This window comes from Belonocnema kinseyi, chromosome 1, assembly GCF_010883055.1.
Source record: "Belonocnema kinseyi isolate 2016_QV_RU_SX_M_011 chromosome 1, B_treatae_v1, whole genome shotgun sequence".
Classification (NCBI taxonomy): domain Eukaryota; kingdom Metazoa; phylum Arthropoda; class Insecta; order Hymenoptera; family Cynipidae; genus Belonocnema; species Belonocnema kinseyi.
In genome coordinates this window covers 106,084,318-106,103,582 of record NC_046657.1, presented here as the reverse complement: position 1 = coordinate 106,103,582, position 19,265 = coordinate 106,084,318, and the positions used below count along the sequence as shown (strand labels likewise).

The window sequence follows — 19,265 nt, the reverse complement described above, 5'->3', positions numbered from 1 at the left end:
AGAAAAGAACAATTTTAAATAAAATTCCAGAACTCTCAAACAAATAGTTGGATTTTTAAAAAGGAAAGAATTTTTTTTAATTGCCAGGAAGTAGTTTAACTTTAAAACCTAGTTGTTAAATTTTTATCCAAAACATGAATTTTTAAACGAAAAGATTAATTTTCTATTGAAAAAAACCGAATTTAAAAAAAAAGTCAAGAATTCTCAACCAATCATTTTAATTTTCAAATAAAAAGATTAATTTTTACACAAAAACATTAATTTATTACAAAAAAAAGACAATTTTCAATCAAATTCATGAATTCTCTAGCAAAAAGATGGATTTTTATGGAAATAATTTTTTTAATTGCTAAAAAAATAGTTAAATTTTAACACCTACTTGTTAAATTGTTAACTGACAAAAAAATTAATTTGCAAACGAAAAGATAATTTTCTATCGAAACGAACGAATTTTCAATTAAATTTAAGAATTCTCCACTAAAAACTTGAATTTTCAACTTTCACATAGTTTTTAATTCGAGATTTCGATACTCCACTAAAAAATTTTCTTTCTCAAGATTGAAGTATTCAAATTTTGTATGAAATGCACTAAACTTTTACAAATGATATGCAGTATTAAAAAAATATATTACCTGAAATTCCTGCAACGACACCATTATCTTGGAATTAGAAGGTTATTTGAGTAAAGAGGCGAGGGTTTTATTTCTATTGTTTATTTTCAAATTGTTATTGTAATCTACAAATATTGTTTTTTCTCCTATTGTAATGTTGCTTCATAAGGCGGACAAGACATACACATTAAGTTTCTTGTTACACACACAAACGTTTTCTTGGTAAACAATTTCATGTCACACGAAATTTTCCACCAGACTACTACACACTACATAATTTTCTCCCATAGTATAATTTTTTTCTGGATTTTTCATCGGGTTTTTCGTATAAAACAAAATGGCATCTTTTTGGCATTGGAAGAAAAAATACATTTTTCAACTTTTCATTACCGCGTTCGCTTTCATTTTATTAAATCGTAATTTATTTTCCTCTTTTGTCTTTCTTTGTCTCTCTTATCAACTTTTTTATTATTAGTTTTACAACTGATTCTTCTTACATACTTTACTTTTGATAGTTTCGTTATATTTATTATTACACGTAATTTCGTTTACTTTCTAATTATGTATATATATACCTTTAACACTATTTTGGCATCGTCTCATTATTAATTTCTCCATTTTTTTAATATATATTTATTATTTTATAAAAAGTTGTAAGAATTCTTTCATTTGTCTTTGTAGCATAATTACGTAGATCTCTTTTCAATTCATCAAGAAAGAAACGAAAATAGGTGAAATAAAGAAAAAGGGATAAAACATAACGAATACTTCCGAATTATTTAATTCTAAGAGACTGGTGCATCAAAAGGTGATTCTTGTACTGTAGTTGCTTTCTGAGCATAATATAAATACATTTACCAACATGACTTTTCTCTAAAGAGACTTTATTTTTTTTAAAGAGAGTAAAACGAGTATTACTGGAATATCTCTCTGTCCGTCCTTACAATATACATATACGATCGATAAGGTGAAATAAAACTTGATAATGAACTTAGTTTACAGAAATTTGGAATAGAATAGGTGTAGTCGGAAGAAACGCTACGGAATGCGCATTTTCACAGTTCGAGTGTCGCCTTTCGCTGAGTAATTTAATCCCCTCAAAAAAATCCGCAATTTTTTCTTCAAATTTTGGCTATTTTTTAAAGAGAGTGATGCATAGGGGAGCGAAGAAACGTGCGCGCGCACGTTTCCCACTCGTCAGCCCGACAGAGAGGGGAGGCGCGTGGGAACGTGCGCGCGCAAGTTTTCTAAAGTTTTATAAAGTTCTAATCCGCTCCCTGGTGATGCGAAACCGACAATCGGCATTTCGATGTTGAACTCCAACTGCTTAAAGTAGATAGTGGTACAACATTTTCAAACTTAATTAATAAATAATCAATTAAATTAGATTATATTACTAATTATTGTATGCGATAATAATTGATGATAATATATTAATGATTCTTATAATACTTTAGGGTACGATGAGAGAAATTGATTGAATTTCTTTCTCCTCGTCCTCATGCAGAGACACGAATATAAAATATCTCGCAATCGCAAATTTGTCTAATTCGAGGGGGGAAACAAGGGCGACAATAATAAATAAATAAAAACTCGCATTCACTCGCTTCAGACTTAAACAGAGTGACGTAAGATCCTTTTTTTTCATATATTTATGTATTCGTATATATATTTATATATGTATAAAATTGGGAGATTTTCGTAAAAAAAACCTAATAGTCATCCTAGTATGTACAAAATGGGTCAAATAATAATAATACACATAGATTAGCCTTTTTTTGTCCAAAGCAAAGTGACACTCTGTAATTTTGGACTTTTCTTCTTGTTTTGATCCGCGACTTTGATGCTCGATCCTACGCACACATGATTCACGAACCGAACATCAAATTCAACATTCACACATTCTCCCATTCTCACATTGTGAAAAAAAACTCTTTGTCTTTGTACTGAGTCACGTCGTACTTTATATTCTAGATACATATAACGGGTGCGAAAGTGCATACAAATAAATACGAGATACAATAAGCGCAATGTACAAAGGATTAAAATAAGGGATTTAGTGTTAGTTAAAAAACCTTGAGATCATTTTCGTGTTTTTTGTTTTTTTTTTGTTAATCTCGAAAGTGTGATGGATTGTGCAGTGGCTAAGTTTTTTAAAAAAACTGGTCGCTCTATTTCCACTCGTCGAAAGTCAAAACGCAGTCTTTTCTTTTTTTTTTTTAATAATCCGATCTTCGGATGCGGCGCGAAAACCAGAACGAATCAAAAGCTCAGATTCAATATCAGCAGAAGTCTCAATTCCTTTTAAAAATAATACCGTTTGGTTAAAACTTAATTTTCACTTTGAAAGACTTGGTCCCATCTTCCTTGTAAACCACTGAAAATGAGCATTTGCAGCTTAAAAATAGATAAATACTAAAAAATATTCATAAAGAGCATTCCGTTCCAGTTTTGAGGGCCGCGAACTGAGCAAAAGTTTAATTAGATTACGTTGCGCGCCCTTTCGAGAGACGCGGCTAAATCTGAGGACTAGCTAATAAAAATGAAGGTGCTAAAACACGAAATAGCGTAATGATATTACTAAAGTCAATAGAGTTAATCTCAATACGTTTAAAATCCATCGCAAATTATTTAAGAGGGACGCAACCAGTCACAGATTTCGACACCATACGAGATTTAGCCTCGATACGACTTTCATTCTCTCTCTCTCTCTCTCTCTATCTCTCGATTTTCTGCAATATATCTGCAAAATTGTCTTGAAACAGTATAAAAAGGGAAGCCCCTGAAAAGTTGGAATGGCAGTGCGGATTTGTTTTTCTAGTTGCTGCGATTAAAATGCTGATTGATTGCTAATTTGAGAATCCACTGCTACGAATGCATCTCGAATCGATTATAATTTGATTTCCGTACTCATCGTTGACTAGAACTCATCGTTGATTCCTCAACTCTTGATTTCTTGACCGCTGGCTTCTCCTTCTGGACGCGATCCGGTTATCATACAAGGATGCATCGGGAACAAGGTGGTCCAGGTCATGGTAGTGTATGTGGGAGATCTCATCATGAACTGAGAACTCGGCACGTTTGGGATCTGGGGCATCAAGGTCTGATCGCCACCTGGAAAGATCGAGATCGTCCGTGAAGATACAGCAAATTTAGGATTTCATTAAACCAGGGTGTCTATTCAACTTCTGGACAAAAATTCCCTGACAATTCCAGGTGTTTTCCAGGTATATCATATTTTTTTCAGGTAGAATTTTTCATAGTACAAAATAGTTGAATTTTGAACTAAAAACGGTCAGTCTCCAACCAAGAATGGACAAGTTTAATTTTTAGATAAAAAAAAATAATTTTTCAATCAAAAAACAACAAATTCTCAACCAAAGTGATGAACTTCCATATAAAATAAAAAAACAATAAAATTAATTTTATACCAAACAAGACGATTTTTCAAAACAAAATACATGAATTTCAAGCGAAATAGTTGAAATTTTAACTAAAAAAGAACAACAAATTTTCAATCAAGTAGTTGAATTTTTTTTAATTGAGAAAGAACAATTTTCATCCCAAAATGAAAAAGTTAGATTTGCATTTAAAAAAATTCATTTTTAACCAAATTGATGAAATTTAAACTAAAACGATGAATTTTCAAGTGCTAAAGTTAAATTTTAAACCAAAAAGACAAATTTTTGATTAAAAAGAGATCATTTTTCAACAAAAAAATTGAAAAGTTTTTTAAAGTAGAAAATCAATATTCAACGGTAGAAGTTTTTAACTGAGATTAAGGAATATCCAACTGAAATAGCTACATTATCAGTTTAAACAAAATTAATCTTCAGCCAAAGAAAATCCGAATTTTCGCCAAACTTAAAAATTAAAATTATGAATCTTCAGCGACAAAAAATAATTTTTAACCAAGCAATTACATTTTCAATTAATCCAGAAGAATTTTTAACCCAAAATGGAACAGTTAAATTTACATTTAGCAATTCATTTTTAACTAAACTGATGAATTTTTAACTAAAACGATGAATTTTCAACGACATGAGTTAAATATTAAACCAAAAAAACGTATTTTGGATTAAAAGAGATCAGTTTTTCACAGAAAATTGAATAATTGAATTTTTAGGTAAAAAATCTCTATTAATGTAACTGAAATAGTTGCATTCTCAGTTTAAACAAGATTAATCTTCAGCCAAAGAATACTCGAATTTTCACCAAATAATTCATTTTTCGATCAAAGAAATGAATTTTCAATTAAAAATTATGATGAACCTTCAACGTAAAAAAAAATAATTTTTTACACAAAATTTAACTTTAAACCAAGCAATTAAATTTTACAAAAATGGAATTAGTAGATATTGAAATTTTCAGATAAAAAAATTAATTTTCAATTGAAACAAAATTCAAACAAAGTGATTTTTAAATAAAAAGATGAATTAAAAAAAAGAGTTTAACTTTCAACCAAGGACTTTTATTTTTAACCAAAAACATGTATTTTGAACTAAAATGATGAATTTTTAAGTGAAACAGTTGAATTTTTAACCAAAAAGATCAATTTCCACGAAAAAAGGCGAATTTTCAACAAAACAAATGAATTTACAACTAAAAAAGATAAACTTTTAACAAAAAATTGAATAGTTAGATTATCAGTTAAAAGTAAGGTTGAATCAAAGGGATGAATTTTAAAATAAAATTCTGAAATATTCAATTCGAATACTAACATTTTCAGTTGAAAAAAAAATAACTTTCAATAAAAAATTTTTTTTTAATATTTACATTTTCCAATAAAGTGATGAATTTTTAAATAAAATTACGAATCTTCAACTAGAATAGTTACAGTTTCAGTTGAAACAAAATTAATCTTCAGCCAAAAAAAAACCCGAATTTTCGCCAAATAACTCACTTTTCGATTAAACAAATAAATTTTCAATTCAAATCATTAATCTTCAACAATCAAAATTTTTATATAAAAAAAGCTCAATTCTCAACTAAAAATGTAGTAATTATTATGTTCACCAAAAAATATAACAAATTTCAATCTTCAATTTTAATTTTCAAACAGAAAGATCGAAATTTAAACAAAACACATGAATTGTCAACCAGATACTTTAATTTTTAACTCAATGTTCACCAAAAAATGAAATAGTAACATTTTCAGTTAGAAAAGTTAATTTAAAAAACAAACAAAAAAGAACGAATGCACAACAAAAAAAGTTAAAATACAGCAACATAAAGCCAAGTACTTTTAAAAATGAAGAATCATTGTTATTCAATTTTACATTTCAATTTTTTTTTTAATTTAGCACGCTCTCGAGAAATTCCCTGACTTAGAAAGAAAATTCCTGACAATTCCGGGTTTTTTAGATTTTCCAGGTAAGGTAGACACACTTTTAAACTAATTGTCAAGAATATAGATTGAAAAACTGTAAACACCTTCGCGCTAGGATGAACACCGTGTGTTCATATGCTGCACCTTTTTCAACTCGAAGCCCGAAAGCTCGCGAACACACAGTGTTCACTCTGTCCTGGAAGCAACTGGTCTTGAAATTCGCCCGGCGCAAAGGTGTTAGAGGATCCTCCGTTCCCCAAGTTTTTCAACCTGTGACAGAAAAAAATAAGACTGTAAGTCCGACGGGGATAGAGGGGGTCGAACTTCAGGGTGTCTACTCAAATTCTGAACGAAAATTTTCTGACTATTCCAGTTTTTTTCCATGTATCTCAAGTTTTTTCCAGGTATAAATTTTTCACAGTACAGAATCATTCCAATATTTCCCAATATTTAAAATAATAAATTCAGAATATGTAAAGCGTTTTGCAAGTTTATTATAAATAATGTTTTTTTTTCAGCTTATAGGGATTCAATTAATATATTTAATTTAGAATTTAAGAATTGTTTATAAAATTAATATATTTTTAAGACTATCTTCTAATATAATTATATTACAAGACGTCATTAAATATATTAGCATTACCGATTTATTAGATTATTTTTAAAAACTCAAAAATAACAATCAATTTCTTAAATTTGTGTCTAAAGTACCAAATAAATGAATTTTGAACTAAGAAAAGATCTCTTTGCAACCAAAAATGGAATAGTTAAATTTTCAGATAAAAGAATTAATTTTCCACACAGAAAAACAACAGATTTTCAAACAAATTGATGAATTTTTAATTAAAATGATGAATTTTCAGGAGCAAAATTTTAAACCAGAAAAATGAATTTTTATCAAGAGTTTAATTTTGAACTAAGTAATTTTATTTAAACTTTCAAGAATGGAGATTAATTTTATACTAAAAGATACCGTTTTTTTAATACATGAATTTTCAACGAAATATTTGAATTTATAAATAAAAAAACTTAATTTTTAATCATAAATGGAATAATTAAATTTTAAGTTAAAAATAATTAATTTTTGAACAAAACAAAAAAAGCCAACAATTTTCAACAAAATAATTAAATTGTCAATCAAAGTGATACATTTTCAAACTAAATTGACGTATCCTTGACTGGAATAGTTAAATTTTTAACCAAAAATATGACTTTTCAATTAAAATTATGAGATTGCAATAGATGAATTTTGAACCAAAAAGACGAATTTTCAAATAAGATTAATTTCCATCAAAAAGACAAATTTTTAACTAAAAGAGATAAATTTTCAAGTAAAATAATCGAATATTCTATCGAAATAGTTACAATTTTCGTTTAAAAATGAATAATTGTCAACAAAAAAACTAATCTTAAAATAAGTTATATTTTTAATCAAAGTGATGAATTTTCGAATAAAACAATGAATCTTCAACTGAATCAATGGAATTTTCTACAAACAAAAATTTCAAATAAAATTATGAATCTTCGAGTACAATAGATAAAATTTAAACCAAAAACATGAATTTTTAACCAAAGCGTTTAATTTCCAATCGAGTAGTTTTATTTTCAAGCAATCCATTTTTTTTAAAATGCATGAATTTTCAACGAATTAGTTGAGTTTAGAATTGAAAGATTAATTTTTAACCATCAACGGAATAGTTAAATTTTCAGTTAAAAAATTAATAATTAAAAAAAAATTACATTTTTAAAGAAAGTGATGAATTTTCAACTAAAATTAAGGATCTTAAACTGGAATAGAGTAATTTTCGACAAAAAAGATAGATTTTCAAATAATATAATGAATATTTAACTAAAATATTTTAATTTTCAACGAAGAAGAAGATAAATTGTCCCCAAGAATTTATCAGTAAAATTGTTAGTGAAAAAAACTCATGTTCAGCTAAAGAGATGAATTTTCAACTAAAATGATGAAATGTTCTCTTGGAATAGTTATTAACATTTTCAGTTTAAAAAATTGAATTCTTTTTTAATCGTTTGAAATCTTGTCAAACATTTTTAAATCGTTTAAAATCTTTTAAATGGTTTGAAATCCTTAAAATCTGGTGTACTGCACCCTTGTTGAAATCTTTGAAATTCTCGTATTGTTTTGAAATCTTTGAAACTTTTGTGAAATCTTTTGACATCTCCTAGCATATTTTGAAGTTATTTTAAATCTTTGAAATGTTTTGAAATCTTTAAAACCTTTTGAAAGTTTCAAAATCTTTGTGCAATGTTTGAAATCTTAGAGAAATGTTCGATATGTTTGATAGCTCCTAACAAATTTTGTGATTGTTTAAAATTTTTTAAATGTTTTTAAATCTTAAAAATTTGGTTTAATATACCCGTTTTTAAATCTTTCAATTTTTTGTAAGTTTTAAAATCTTTATGAAATGTTTATAAAATCATTCTTGAATCTTTGTTTGGAAAATTTTTTGTTTTCGTTGAAGTCATTGGATTATTTGGAATATTTTGAAATCTTCTCGAATGTTTTAAAACCTCTTGAAATCGTTTAAAATTTTTGAAATCTTTGCAATCTGGTGTACTGTACAATTTTGAATTCTTTGAAATCCTTTAAATCTTTAAAGTTTTAAAATGTTTGTGAAATTTCTGTGAAATCTTTATTAAAATCTGGCGTGCTCGCTTTTTTTAAATCTTTATAAAATGTTAAAGATATTAAAAATATTATATGACCATGGCTTATTCTAATTCTGAAAGTGAATTAACATCGAAATTTTACACTAATAATTTTTACAATTTATAAATTGAACACCCCAACAAAAAGTGCCTTGAAATATATTTATTTATTCTGTAATGAACAAAAGATTAATTATATCTTGACGAATGAAAAAAATTTTAAACAGCAAGATTTTTTCTAAACGAGATGCTTCTTTCATATTAGACTAAATGATTTAAATTGCCTTCGCATTTCGATGAAATTACTGTTAAAAAAAAGAAGAATAATTAAAATTCAAGCTATTTGTGAAAAAATCAAGGAGATTTCCAGGTTTTCAAGGTTTTCAAGGTCACTAAACACCCTAAGACATATACAAATTTCCTGACGATTCCAGGTTTTCCAGGTAGGCTAGACACCCTGATATTTATAGTCCAACTGCGTTGATTATGAAACAAACAATTTACCTGACGAAACAACTCCTGGAGCAGGCTCTGTTGTTGCAGTTGTTGTCGTAGTGGTGGTAGTGCTAGAGCTACCAGTTGAAGTGCTCGTAATTCCGAGCTTCCTCAGTCTCATCTTTTCTTCCCACTCGTCCCAACCATGCCGCGGCCTGTTCAAATTCCTGTGCTGATAGAAAACGAGACTGATTCTCGTCGGGCTCGTCCGATTCGGTTTCTTCAGTGCAGTCGTACAATGCATCTCGTGCTTTGCACACTCGAACAAAACACTCCCATGTCCTAGAGCAATAGCAACTCCTCCCATCTGCGAATCTTTGAAACTCTCCTCATTGTCAGAGAAGTCTGCCACTTCGCCGAGAGGTTCCGCCTTTGGCGGTGGATCCGGAAGAACTGGAAAGTAGGACGGTGGACCGTAAATATCCCACCTCCAGGATGGATTCAATCCCTGGTAAGGTGGCACGCCCTGATAAGGAGGGAAAGACTCCCTCTTTGGTTGCTGGTACAATTGAGGCTGATACTCCTGATAAGGTTGGCGATGATAGTTGTAGCCTTCCCAGGTGTTTGGATAAGGTTTTTCGAAAACAGGATAGGGATAACTGTATTGAGGAAAGGTGTGTCCCAATCCAGAGATCGCATGGAAGTCCTGGACTTGTTTCATCTCCGCCTCCGCCCAGTTCAACCAGCCAGGATTGCTATTTGCCATGTCCTGCCTCGCTTCATGAAATCCTTCTCGCTTCTCTTCCGGCCAGGCTCTCGGCTGATGATTCTTCGAAGGCTCCTGCGGTTTCAGGAAAGTCTTGACGAACGAATTTTGAAAGAGGCTGGGTTCTACAATCGGAATGTTCGGATTAGGTGCTGTTCTCGAAGGCGGTCTTCCTTTCGGCACTCGAAAGGGCGACGGCTCAGAAGGAGGCCCTTCCCAGGAATTCCTCTGATATCTCTCCTCCGGTATTCTCTGGTCCGGCATTTTAGGGACGAGATTTGAATTCTGATGTTGGTGAAATGATAGAGGATTGTTCCAGGTGTTAGAACCTTGAGGTTCGTAGTGTCTATTCTGATCGGAGAAAGGATGATGCAAGAAATTGGATTTTTGAGCACTGCTTTCGGCTGAGATTCCTGGTAGAGTGGGAATGTCAGAATTATGTTGAGTGGGATAACCTCGCACTCCGGATTGGAAATACTGATGTTGCATTCTAAAATCTTGTGCTCTCGGTGATAATTTTGGTTCCTGGCTTTCCATTGGTTGATGAGCGTTTCCAGGATATAGATTCCTAAAAGCCTCGGTGGTCTCTGGTCTATGAAGAGTTCTCTGATTCGGGTCTAAGTTATTTGGATACGCTCTCGGAGAGAGACTCGGCTGTCTATTCGAGTAACTTTCACAAGGAGTCATGGGATATCCAGAAACACCTGGGGAGCCAATCTTCTCTTCTTGGGTTGGATACCTTGGCGATGTGCTGTAAATCTCTCCAGGAGTATTTGGAAGTGAAGGAGTGTTTGAAAGAGGTCCTGACGAAGAATGGTAGCCCGAGCTACTAGAGTAAGATCCAGGCGTATTTGGAAGAGATCCTCTCGGAGAAGCGGAATGGGTTCTCGGAGAATAGGGGTAAGTTCCCCGCGGCGATTCTGGAGTGGAATTGAGTATTCTAGATCCTGGTTTCTCTTGAGTTTCTGTGTATTGAGAAACGGCACTTCTGGGTCTGTTCTCGTCCAAACTTGTACTATCTGGAACGACTTTCAGGTCTCGGTCCAAGCTGCCGAAAGGATATTCACCCCAGGAATTAAGCCATGTGTTTTTCCTCTGATCAAGCCAACCATTTCTGTTCCACTGCTGCTCGTTTTGATAGGCCCAGCCTTGGTACATGGAAACTGGACTGTCAAGAACAGTTGAAGAAACCTGAGAACTCTGGAGTTGAGCATCCATTCCTTCAAAGACTGAGTTCATCTCGAGGGATGGTTGCGAATCTCGGCCTGGAGTTCTGGAAGGATCTTGGTATGCGGCTCTTGGTTCGAGAATTTTCTCCGGAGGTTTTAGAGCTTCTTTCTTATTGCTCAGGGCTTCGGGCTCATCTTCCTTTCTTTTCTTCCCATGGCGCCTGCAAGGTTGGAGTGGCACGGATCGAACTCGGACTTCGCACGGATACCTGGAATTTAGATTGATTTTTAGCACACCCTCTTAGCGCTCTTACTTAAATTACAGTTAAACTCTTCAATAGCTCTGCCTTCAATAGCCCTTCCGCGAATTGAGGCCGCGCCGCATGTAGGTGTAACCGTCAGCCCCAAAATTGGCACTATAGAAGAGTTTCATTGTATTTTTAATGTGCGTCATTTATAGTTTCCACAAATGCTTTACTGGTTATTGATAGTAGGAATATAGGGGTGTCCGAGAACTACATTTTCAAAATTCCCTGATTTTTTCTTGACTAATTTTTCATTTTCTTTGATTACTAATATTCAAATACCAGCATTTTATTCTTGCAATACTTTTAACATAGAATTATTTTATAAATCGAATAAAACAGCCACAAAAGTGGCGTCGTTTATATTTTAATCAAAAAAAAATTAAATTTCTATAAAAACAATAAGAATTTTAAAAAGAAAAACGAATTTTCAACAAATAAAGATTTTTCACTGAAGAAAAGGAATAAAACTTGATCTAAATTGTATAACCTTCAAGCCAAAAAACAAATTTTTTCAACAAAAATTGAATTTTTAAACACAAAAAATTTCTTTTTAGCAAAAAATTAATTTTTCTCGAAACTGATGCATTTTCATCCAACAAAAATAAAATTTCAAAACAAGAAAATTTTTTTTACTACAAAAGGAGAAATTTCAAGTAAAAAAGATCAATCTGAAACGAAGAAGAAGAATTTTTAACCATTCAGTGACATTTTCATGAAAAAATGAAATTTCTACTAACATAGGTACATTTTTAAAACAAAGATAAATTAAAAAAAAATAGTTTAATTTTCTATTAAAAAAGACTTCAGTTGACATTTCAGGATTAAAACATGAATTTTTGAACAAGAAATAAGTTTTTAAGGAAAAAATTTAATTTTTACTACAAAAAGATGAATTTAAAAAAAAAGGGAATGTTTTTTAAACAAAATTGTTAAATTCTCTATAAAATAGTTGCATTTTGATTTGAAAAAAGAAATTTCTCTTGCAACAGATGAATTTTTATTTTAAAAATTGCTGTGTCAAAAAAAATATATGAATTTTTATTCAAAAATGATTCCAGTTGACTTTTCAAGATCAAAATATGAATTTTTTAACTAAAGATAAGTTTCTACGAAAAAAATTGAGTTTTCAATCCAGAAAGACGATTTTTTTCAACCAAAAAGGATCAATTTGTAACCAAATATTTAATTCTCTACCACATAGTTGCATTTATATCCAAGAAAGATGAAATTTCTACTCAAACGGCAGAATTTTCAACCAAAAAGTATAACTTTTCAATCAAATAATTTGACTTTCAATAAAACGGTAGGATTTTTATCGAAGAAAGATCAAATTTCGCTTGAAAAAGATTAATTTAAAATTAAAAAAAAATGGAATTATCATTCAAAAAAATTTTAGTTTATTTTTCAATACTAAAATAAAAATTTTAAACAAAAAGTAAATTTTCTACAAAATAGTTAAACTTTCAATAAAAGAGTACAATTTTCAAGCAAAAAGGATAACATTTTAACCAAATAGTTCAGTTTTTCATCAAACAGTACCATTTTTATTCAAGGAAGATGCAATTTCTTTTGGAGCAGGTGAATTAAAAAAACAAAAAGATAAGCTTAAAATAAAGTTGAATTTTTAAACGAACAGTTGCATTTTTAATTAAGAAATATGAATTTCTTTTAAACAGATGAATTTAAAAATAAAAAAAGATAAATTTATAAAAAAAGGTATAAACAAAAAGTAAATTTTCTACAAAATAGTTAAATTTTCAATAAAAGAGTACAATTTTTAAGAAAAAAGGTTGACATTTTAACAAAATAGTTTAATTTTCACCCAAAAAGATTTCAATTGACTTTTCAACACAAAAATACGAATTTAAAACAAAAAGGCCATTTTCTAGGAAATGATTCAATTTTCAACTAAACAGTTGCATTTTTATTCTAATTTTTTGAAAACACAATTGGTCTTCTGGAAATCTTCGGGAACATTTTAAAATCTTTGTAAAGTCTTTGAAATTTTTGAAATTGGTTTTATCTTTATGAAATATATGAATTATTTTGAAATCTGTATGAATTCGTTGAAGTATTTAAAATATTTGTAAAATTTTGTGATATGGTTTGAAATCTTTTAAAATTTTTGTAAAATCTTTGAAATCCTTGAATTTTTTTAATCTTTGTGAAATATTTGATATATCTGTGAAACTTCCTTCAATCTTGGTTTGTGAAAACTTTTATGTTTGTTTGAAATCATTGAAATTTTTTGAAATCTTCTCAAATTTCTGGAAACCTTTAAAAAAAATTTTAATCTTCGAAATGTTTCATATCTTTTGAAATGTTTTAAATTCTTGAATCTATTTGAAATCATTCAAATATTTGAAACTTTTATAAAATATTCGGAAATTATCTAAAAAGAATGTGAACTCCTTTAAAATCCTTGAAATATTTTGTATTTTGGTCTACTGTACTCTTTTTGAAATCATTGAAATCCTTTGAAATCTCAAATTTATTGAAACCTTTTGAAATATTTGAAATTTTTGTGAGATCTTTTTTTAAAATTTTGAAATCATTGCAAATATTTGAAATACTTTGAAATATTATAAATCTGATTTACTTTATACTATTTGAAATCTTTCAAATCCTTGGAATCTTCTGAAAGTTTCAAAATCTTTGTAAAATATTTTAAATCTTTTTGAAATCTTTTAAACTTTTTGTAAAATCTCTAAAATCCTTGAATTCTTTGAAATCTTTGTGAAAGTTTTGAAATCTTGTCCACACGCCTTTTTCAAACCCTCGAATCCTTTTCGAGTCTTTGAATTCCGTCAACTCTTTTTGAAATCTTTAAAAATCCTTTTAAATATTATAAGAGCTTTGAAATATTTCAAAATATTTTGAAACCTTTAAAATGACCTTTTAACCTTTTGAAATCTGATGTATACTCAAAAACCGATTGGTTAACCCTTCTAAAACTGTTTTAAATGAAAGCTTGAGATATTACGTAATTGAAATAAGGTTTCACGATTTTAGATAAAATAATTTATTAATATATAATTTTAATCCGAAACGAAGATGCGTTATAATTTTTATCTTCTGTTGAGTCGTTCAGCCGAGAAAAAATGTTGAAAAAATGAAGGGTGTAAAACACTTATTCAAATTGATGTCACGTGACTCAGGGTTTCTTATAATTATCTATCAATATGATGATGTGGCGATTATCCGAGTTTTAAATAGAAAAATAAATATAAACATTCAGAAAATAAAAGTAAGCAATTTAAGAATGTGGTTTTATCTTTATGGTACAAAGCATTGCAACTAGCGTGGCTCAAGGAAGTGCGCATTCAGAATTAGGCGTTGCAGCTTCATCTGTTTTATTAATGATTCGCCGTATTATCCGAGCATAGACCTCCGTCAATGCGGAGTGCTTGGATGAGTCCTGTTGCCTCTGATAACGCGGAGCCTCGGATAATCGAAGGCCGGATAATCGAGGTTCTACTGTACCATAAATATATCTATTTTCGGCACATTTCCGCTATTGGCTTTTACAAAACCCATCATCAACATTTTTTGAAACAATATTTTGCGACTTCTATATTCGATGTGCACATAGCAAAAAGAAAACATCGACACAGAAAAAGATATTTGAGAATCACTGACACATAAGCTGTGATTGGTGGAAAGTCCAAAGGGGCCCTCCAATCGACATCGAGATAAAAAGTTCATATGTCAACATTAAGTTGAAAACAGTAAACCAAATGTAAAGAATATTTTACGGGCATTTTTAAAATTAGAATTTTATATACTATAAGATCCATCTATTGGAAAAATGATGCCTGACTTTGGAAACAACAACCCTATTGCTCAAACGTAACAACAAAACTAACAAATCTAGAATACTTACTTGGTCAAAACATCAATAGCGCCCATTCGGATCTTCTCCTCCTGACCTTCCTTCGAACCCAGTTCGTCTGTCTCATCCATCACATACAAAGGCAACACGTGCAACTGTTCATCTTCGGGCTTGGCTAGCGATCGGTGTTTTGTCAAACTGACTACGACAGTGCAGCCGTTGTTCATATTGTGGAGATCTCGGTGAGAGTGTGCACAGAAGTCGATGCAAGCCGTCACCCCAGAGAACGGTCTGCCGGGCTTGAAGCCCAGTCTGCACTCGCTGGCCTCCCTCTCAAACTGAGTTTGATTGTTGAATGCTTCCGGGGCGAGGCTCAGATATAAAGGCGATAACAGAGTTGCCAAAACGTGCATCCTTTCCTCCACTTCTTGCTCCTGCGGAAAACGACCTTCCTTCAAATACAAGTTTTGCCAATTTTAAAATAAAAATCTGCTATCCTTAACTAATAGCTTCTGCTTGGTTGAAAACTAACGTACCTCTGATCTAACAGAAAGGCGAAACTTCCGAACAGTTTTGCTTCTGGCGTATTTGCACCCATTGTAATACATGGACCAAGAACATCCGAATGAGAAACTGGCACCACAGGAATCGGGATCGAGGCCTTGACAGGCACAAGTTCTAGGTTCGTTGGTCCCACATCTTCTCGTTGTTGGAAGACCGAAGCGGTTTAGTTTGTGGGTCAGGAGGGAATAAATCCTATCAGCTTCATGAGAAGGGACACCTTCCCAAGCAACAACTGCGACGACTATCCATGCTGTCGCGCATTTATGGCCCTGGCGATGCTTCACTATTGTCATTATTTTCTCATCAACACCCGACCGACGAAGTATCTGTAATGGACAAGACTCTAAACATTTGATCGTAATTGGATTTGGATTTGGGAATCTAGCTTTAAAACTTCTTCAGAGTGTCTACTGAAATCCTGGAAAAAAATTCTCTGACAATTTCAGATTTTTGGCAGGTGTCTCAAGTTTTTTCCCGGGTTTAATTTTTCATACTACAGAATAGTTTAATTTTCAACTGTGAAAGATCCATTTAAAATCGAATAGTTGAATGGAATAATTTAATGTTTAGCTTAGAAAAATAATGTTCCACAAAAAAATGCATTTTTAACAAAAGAGCTTAACTTTAAACCAAGTAGGTTTATTATAAAATAAAAAAGAAGAATATTCAATTCAAAAAGATAATTTTCAATGAAAGAGATGAATTGTTAACTAAAATGATGGTATTTCCAACTGAAATAGTTATTATTTTAGTATAAACAATTGATTTCAGTCAGAAAAAAAAACTTTAACCAAAATAGACTCAGTTTTCAAGCTAAGAGGTGAATCTTCAATTAAAGTGATGATACTATAACAAACAAAAAATTTTGTTAACCAAATAGTTTAAATTTTAACGAAGTATTTAAATTTTCCCAAAGGGAATAGTTACATTTTTGGGTAAAAAAATTAATTTTCCATTTTTAAAAACTCAACCAAAGTAAATGGATTTTCAACTGGAATAGCTGAACTTTAAGCGAGAAAGATGAATTTTTCACAATGAAGGTTACCTTTAAACAAAGTAGTTTTATTATCGAACAAAATGATGAATAATTAATTAAAATTATGAATCGTTAAATAGAATAATTGAATTTTCAACCAAAAGGATGAATTTTCAACCAAGAAGATTAATTTATATTGAAAAAGGCAAATTTAAAAAAAAAATTGAATTGTTAAATTTGCAGGTACAACTAAATTTTCGTAAAATTGGAATGGATTTAGAGTAATTTAAAGTAAGCGAGAATAATTCGATGAATATATTATTTTATTTAAAAATTTTTGTTGAAAATTGAACAAAAAATTCAAAAAAAAAGGTATGAAAAATCTTCATGGACTTCATTACCCTTGAAATATGCTTACAAACATTTAAAGGAACTCCAACGAATTTGATGAAATGCATAAGAATTCAAAGTGCGGTTAAAAGACTTTAGGATCAATTAAATAAAGTTAAAATTTTTTTTCAAACATTTAATCAAGTAGAACTGAGTAAAACTAGAAGAATTCAAGTGAATGAAAAAAGGTCAAGAGAATTCCACAGAATTCAGGGTAAATTAATAAGAATTCACGGTGATTTCCGAAAAAAAGTTAAAATCTCTTGAAATCTTTCAAAGCGTATTAATTTCTTATAAAAAAGTGATTAACAACTAAAAAAAATCAAATAAATTTCAAAAGAATTCATATGAATTGGAAATTTAATTTTAAATCGAAAAAATCCATTGATTTCAATAACAGTAATTAACTGATGAATTTTCAACTAAAACGAGGAAGCTTTAACTGGAATATTTGCATTTTTTCCCAAGGAGTAAATAGTAAACCACAAAGATAATTTTTCAACAACAAAAAAACGAATTTTCCACAAAGTACATACATTTTTAAACATAGTTTAATTTTAAAAAAATATATATAAATTTTCAACTTGAAATAAAAATAGTTATGGTTTCTAATAAAAAAATCTAATTTTTAACAAACAACAAAAAACGGATTTTCAGCAAAATAGTTATATTTTCTACTGGAAAAGTAAAATTTTTATTTAAAAAATTTTTTTCAACAAATTAGTTACATTTTCAATCAGAGATGAATTATCAATTAAGAGGATGAATCTTCAACCAAAAAGAGTTAATTTTTAACACAAGAGTCTAACATTTTATTAAGTAGTTGCATTACAAAATTTTCAATTGTAATTTTTTTTAATAAAGGAAAAGAGAGCTTTCAAATTCTTTTAACTAATAAGACTTTCCAATTGAAACAGTTTAATTTTTAACGTTAAAATCTTGGAAATTCTAAAATTGTGAACTGATTCCGAAGCGTCTTGTACAATCAATTATTATTTACTTTTTAACTCTTAAAGTACAATTCAATTTAAAAAAATCATGAGTTAATTTATATTCACAGTTGATCAACTAAAAATATTTGTTCTCACAAATCTTCGATTTTAAACGCTTCTAATTTTTAAGTGTTTAAGTATTTAAAACTGCATTTTAATCCTTAAAGTTCATTGTGGGTGTTAGATACCCCAAGAAATTTTAAAACTCTTATAAACCATGCTTAATTCGAAAAATTGAGTAAGTGTCGCCATCTAGCTTTAGTTGGAGACACTAACTATGAGTAAAGTCGTTTAGCATACTGCGTCAAGCGTCAGTGGAAGCTGAAAGTTTGGTTAAAAAAATCGTGGGGTGCAAATAAATATCTTTTTTGAAAGCGCCCATGTTGCAATTTTTTAAAAATGAAAGTACACTATTTCAAAAGTATAGTCACAAATTTTCAGGTTAAAATAATTAAAATTGCGTGAGTTATGAATTTTTAAGTAAAAACCCGATTTTTTCACTTGTTTTTCAATAATTTTCTTAACAAGCCTAAAATAAATAAATGGCTATAAAATCATCTCTACCTTATGAAAGATACTTTAAACTATATCGGATAATTTTATTGTGACAAAATATTCAATAGGGGTTAAACAATACAAGATTAAACACGCTGGGGTGATTAACACCCACGATTCACTTTACCGTGATTTTACCATGTACGCACTTTGAGGGTTGAAATTCCTTAATTTGAAATGTATGATAATTGAAAAAGATAAAAATTAAACCAATTATTAAAAAAGAACGGGTAAAATTTGTAAAATTCACCGCCAAAAAATAAATTCACGATCATGCGGTGCCTAAAATTCTAAGCTTTCCAGGTAGAGAAGACACCCTGATTCTTTGCTGAACATGGAATAAAATTGTGTCTACATACCCATTTAGCCAGAGGACATCCCTGCGTTGTTTTGCCTTCCTTCCCTGTATAGACAACCTTTTCGAACCTGATGGCGTTACCCTTGAGTCCGGTTCTCCTCTCCAAATCATTTCTCAAATCTGGCAAGCTGGCAGCTGCTCCGAGATGAGTGTAATAGGATCCAGGTTCCGGTGGACCTTGTGTTTGAACTTGCATTTTACTAACGACACTGACGTACCGTTTCAATGAAAGGGGTAAGCGAAAATATGCCTCGCGAATGGATTTACTTTGTTTTTTTTTTCTCCTTAGGGAACTCTAGACTGGCAT

At 30.4% G+C, this 19,265-nt stretch overlaps 1 protein-coding gene across 2 annotated transcripts in view; it reads right to left on the bottom strand.

Annotated features, from left to right (window-relative positions):
- Positions 1–732: 732 nt before the first annotated feature.
- The window catches only part of LOC117167235 (DNA N6-methyl adenine demethylase), a 105,078-nt gene continuing 86,545 nt past the window's right edge, over positions 733–19,265 (bottom strand). Inside the window, exons 8-12 of one of the 2 annotated variants that reach the window (XM_033352022.1) lie at positions 18,960–19,135; positions 15,660–16,013; positions 15,175–15,575; positions 9,118–11,252; positions 733–3,725 (exon numbers count right to left, since the gene is read on the bottom strand). In XM_033352022.1, the coding sequence (XP_033207913.1) occupies positions 3,553–3,725; positions 9,118–11,252; positions 15,175–15,575; positions 15,660–16,013; positions 18,960–19,135 (3,239 nt within the window). In that variant the 3' untranslated portion in view covers positions 733–3,552. The remainder of the gene's footprint in view (positions 3,726–9,117; positions 11,253–15,174; positions 15,576–15,659; positions 16,014–18,959; positions 19,136–19,265) is intronic. The other variant, XM_033352030.1, reaches the window with a different exon arrangement.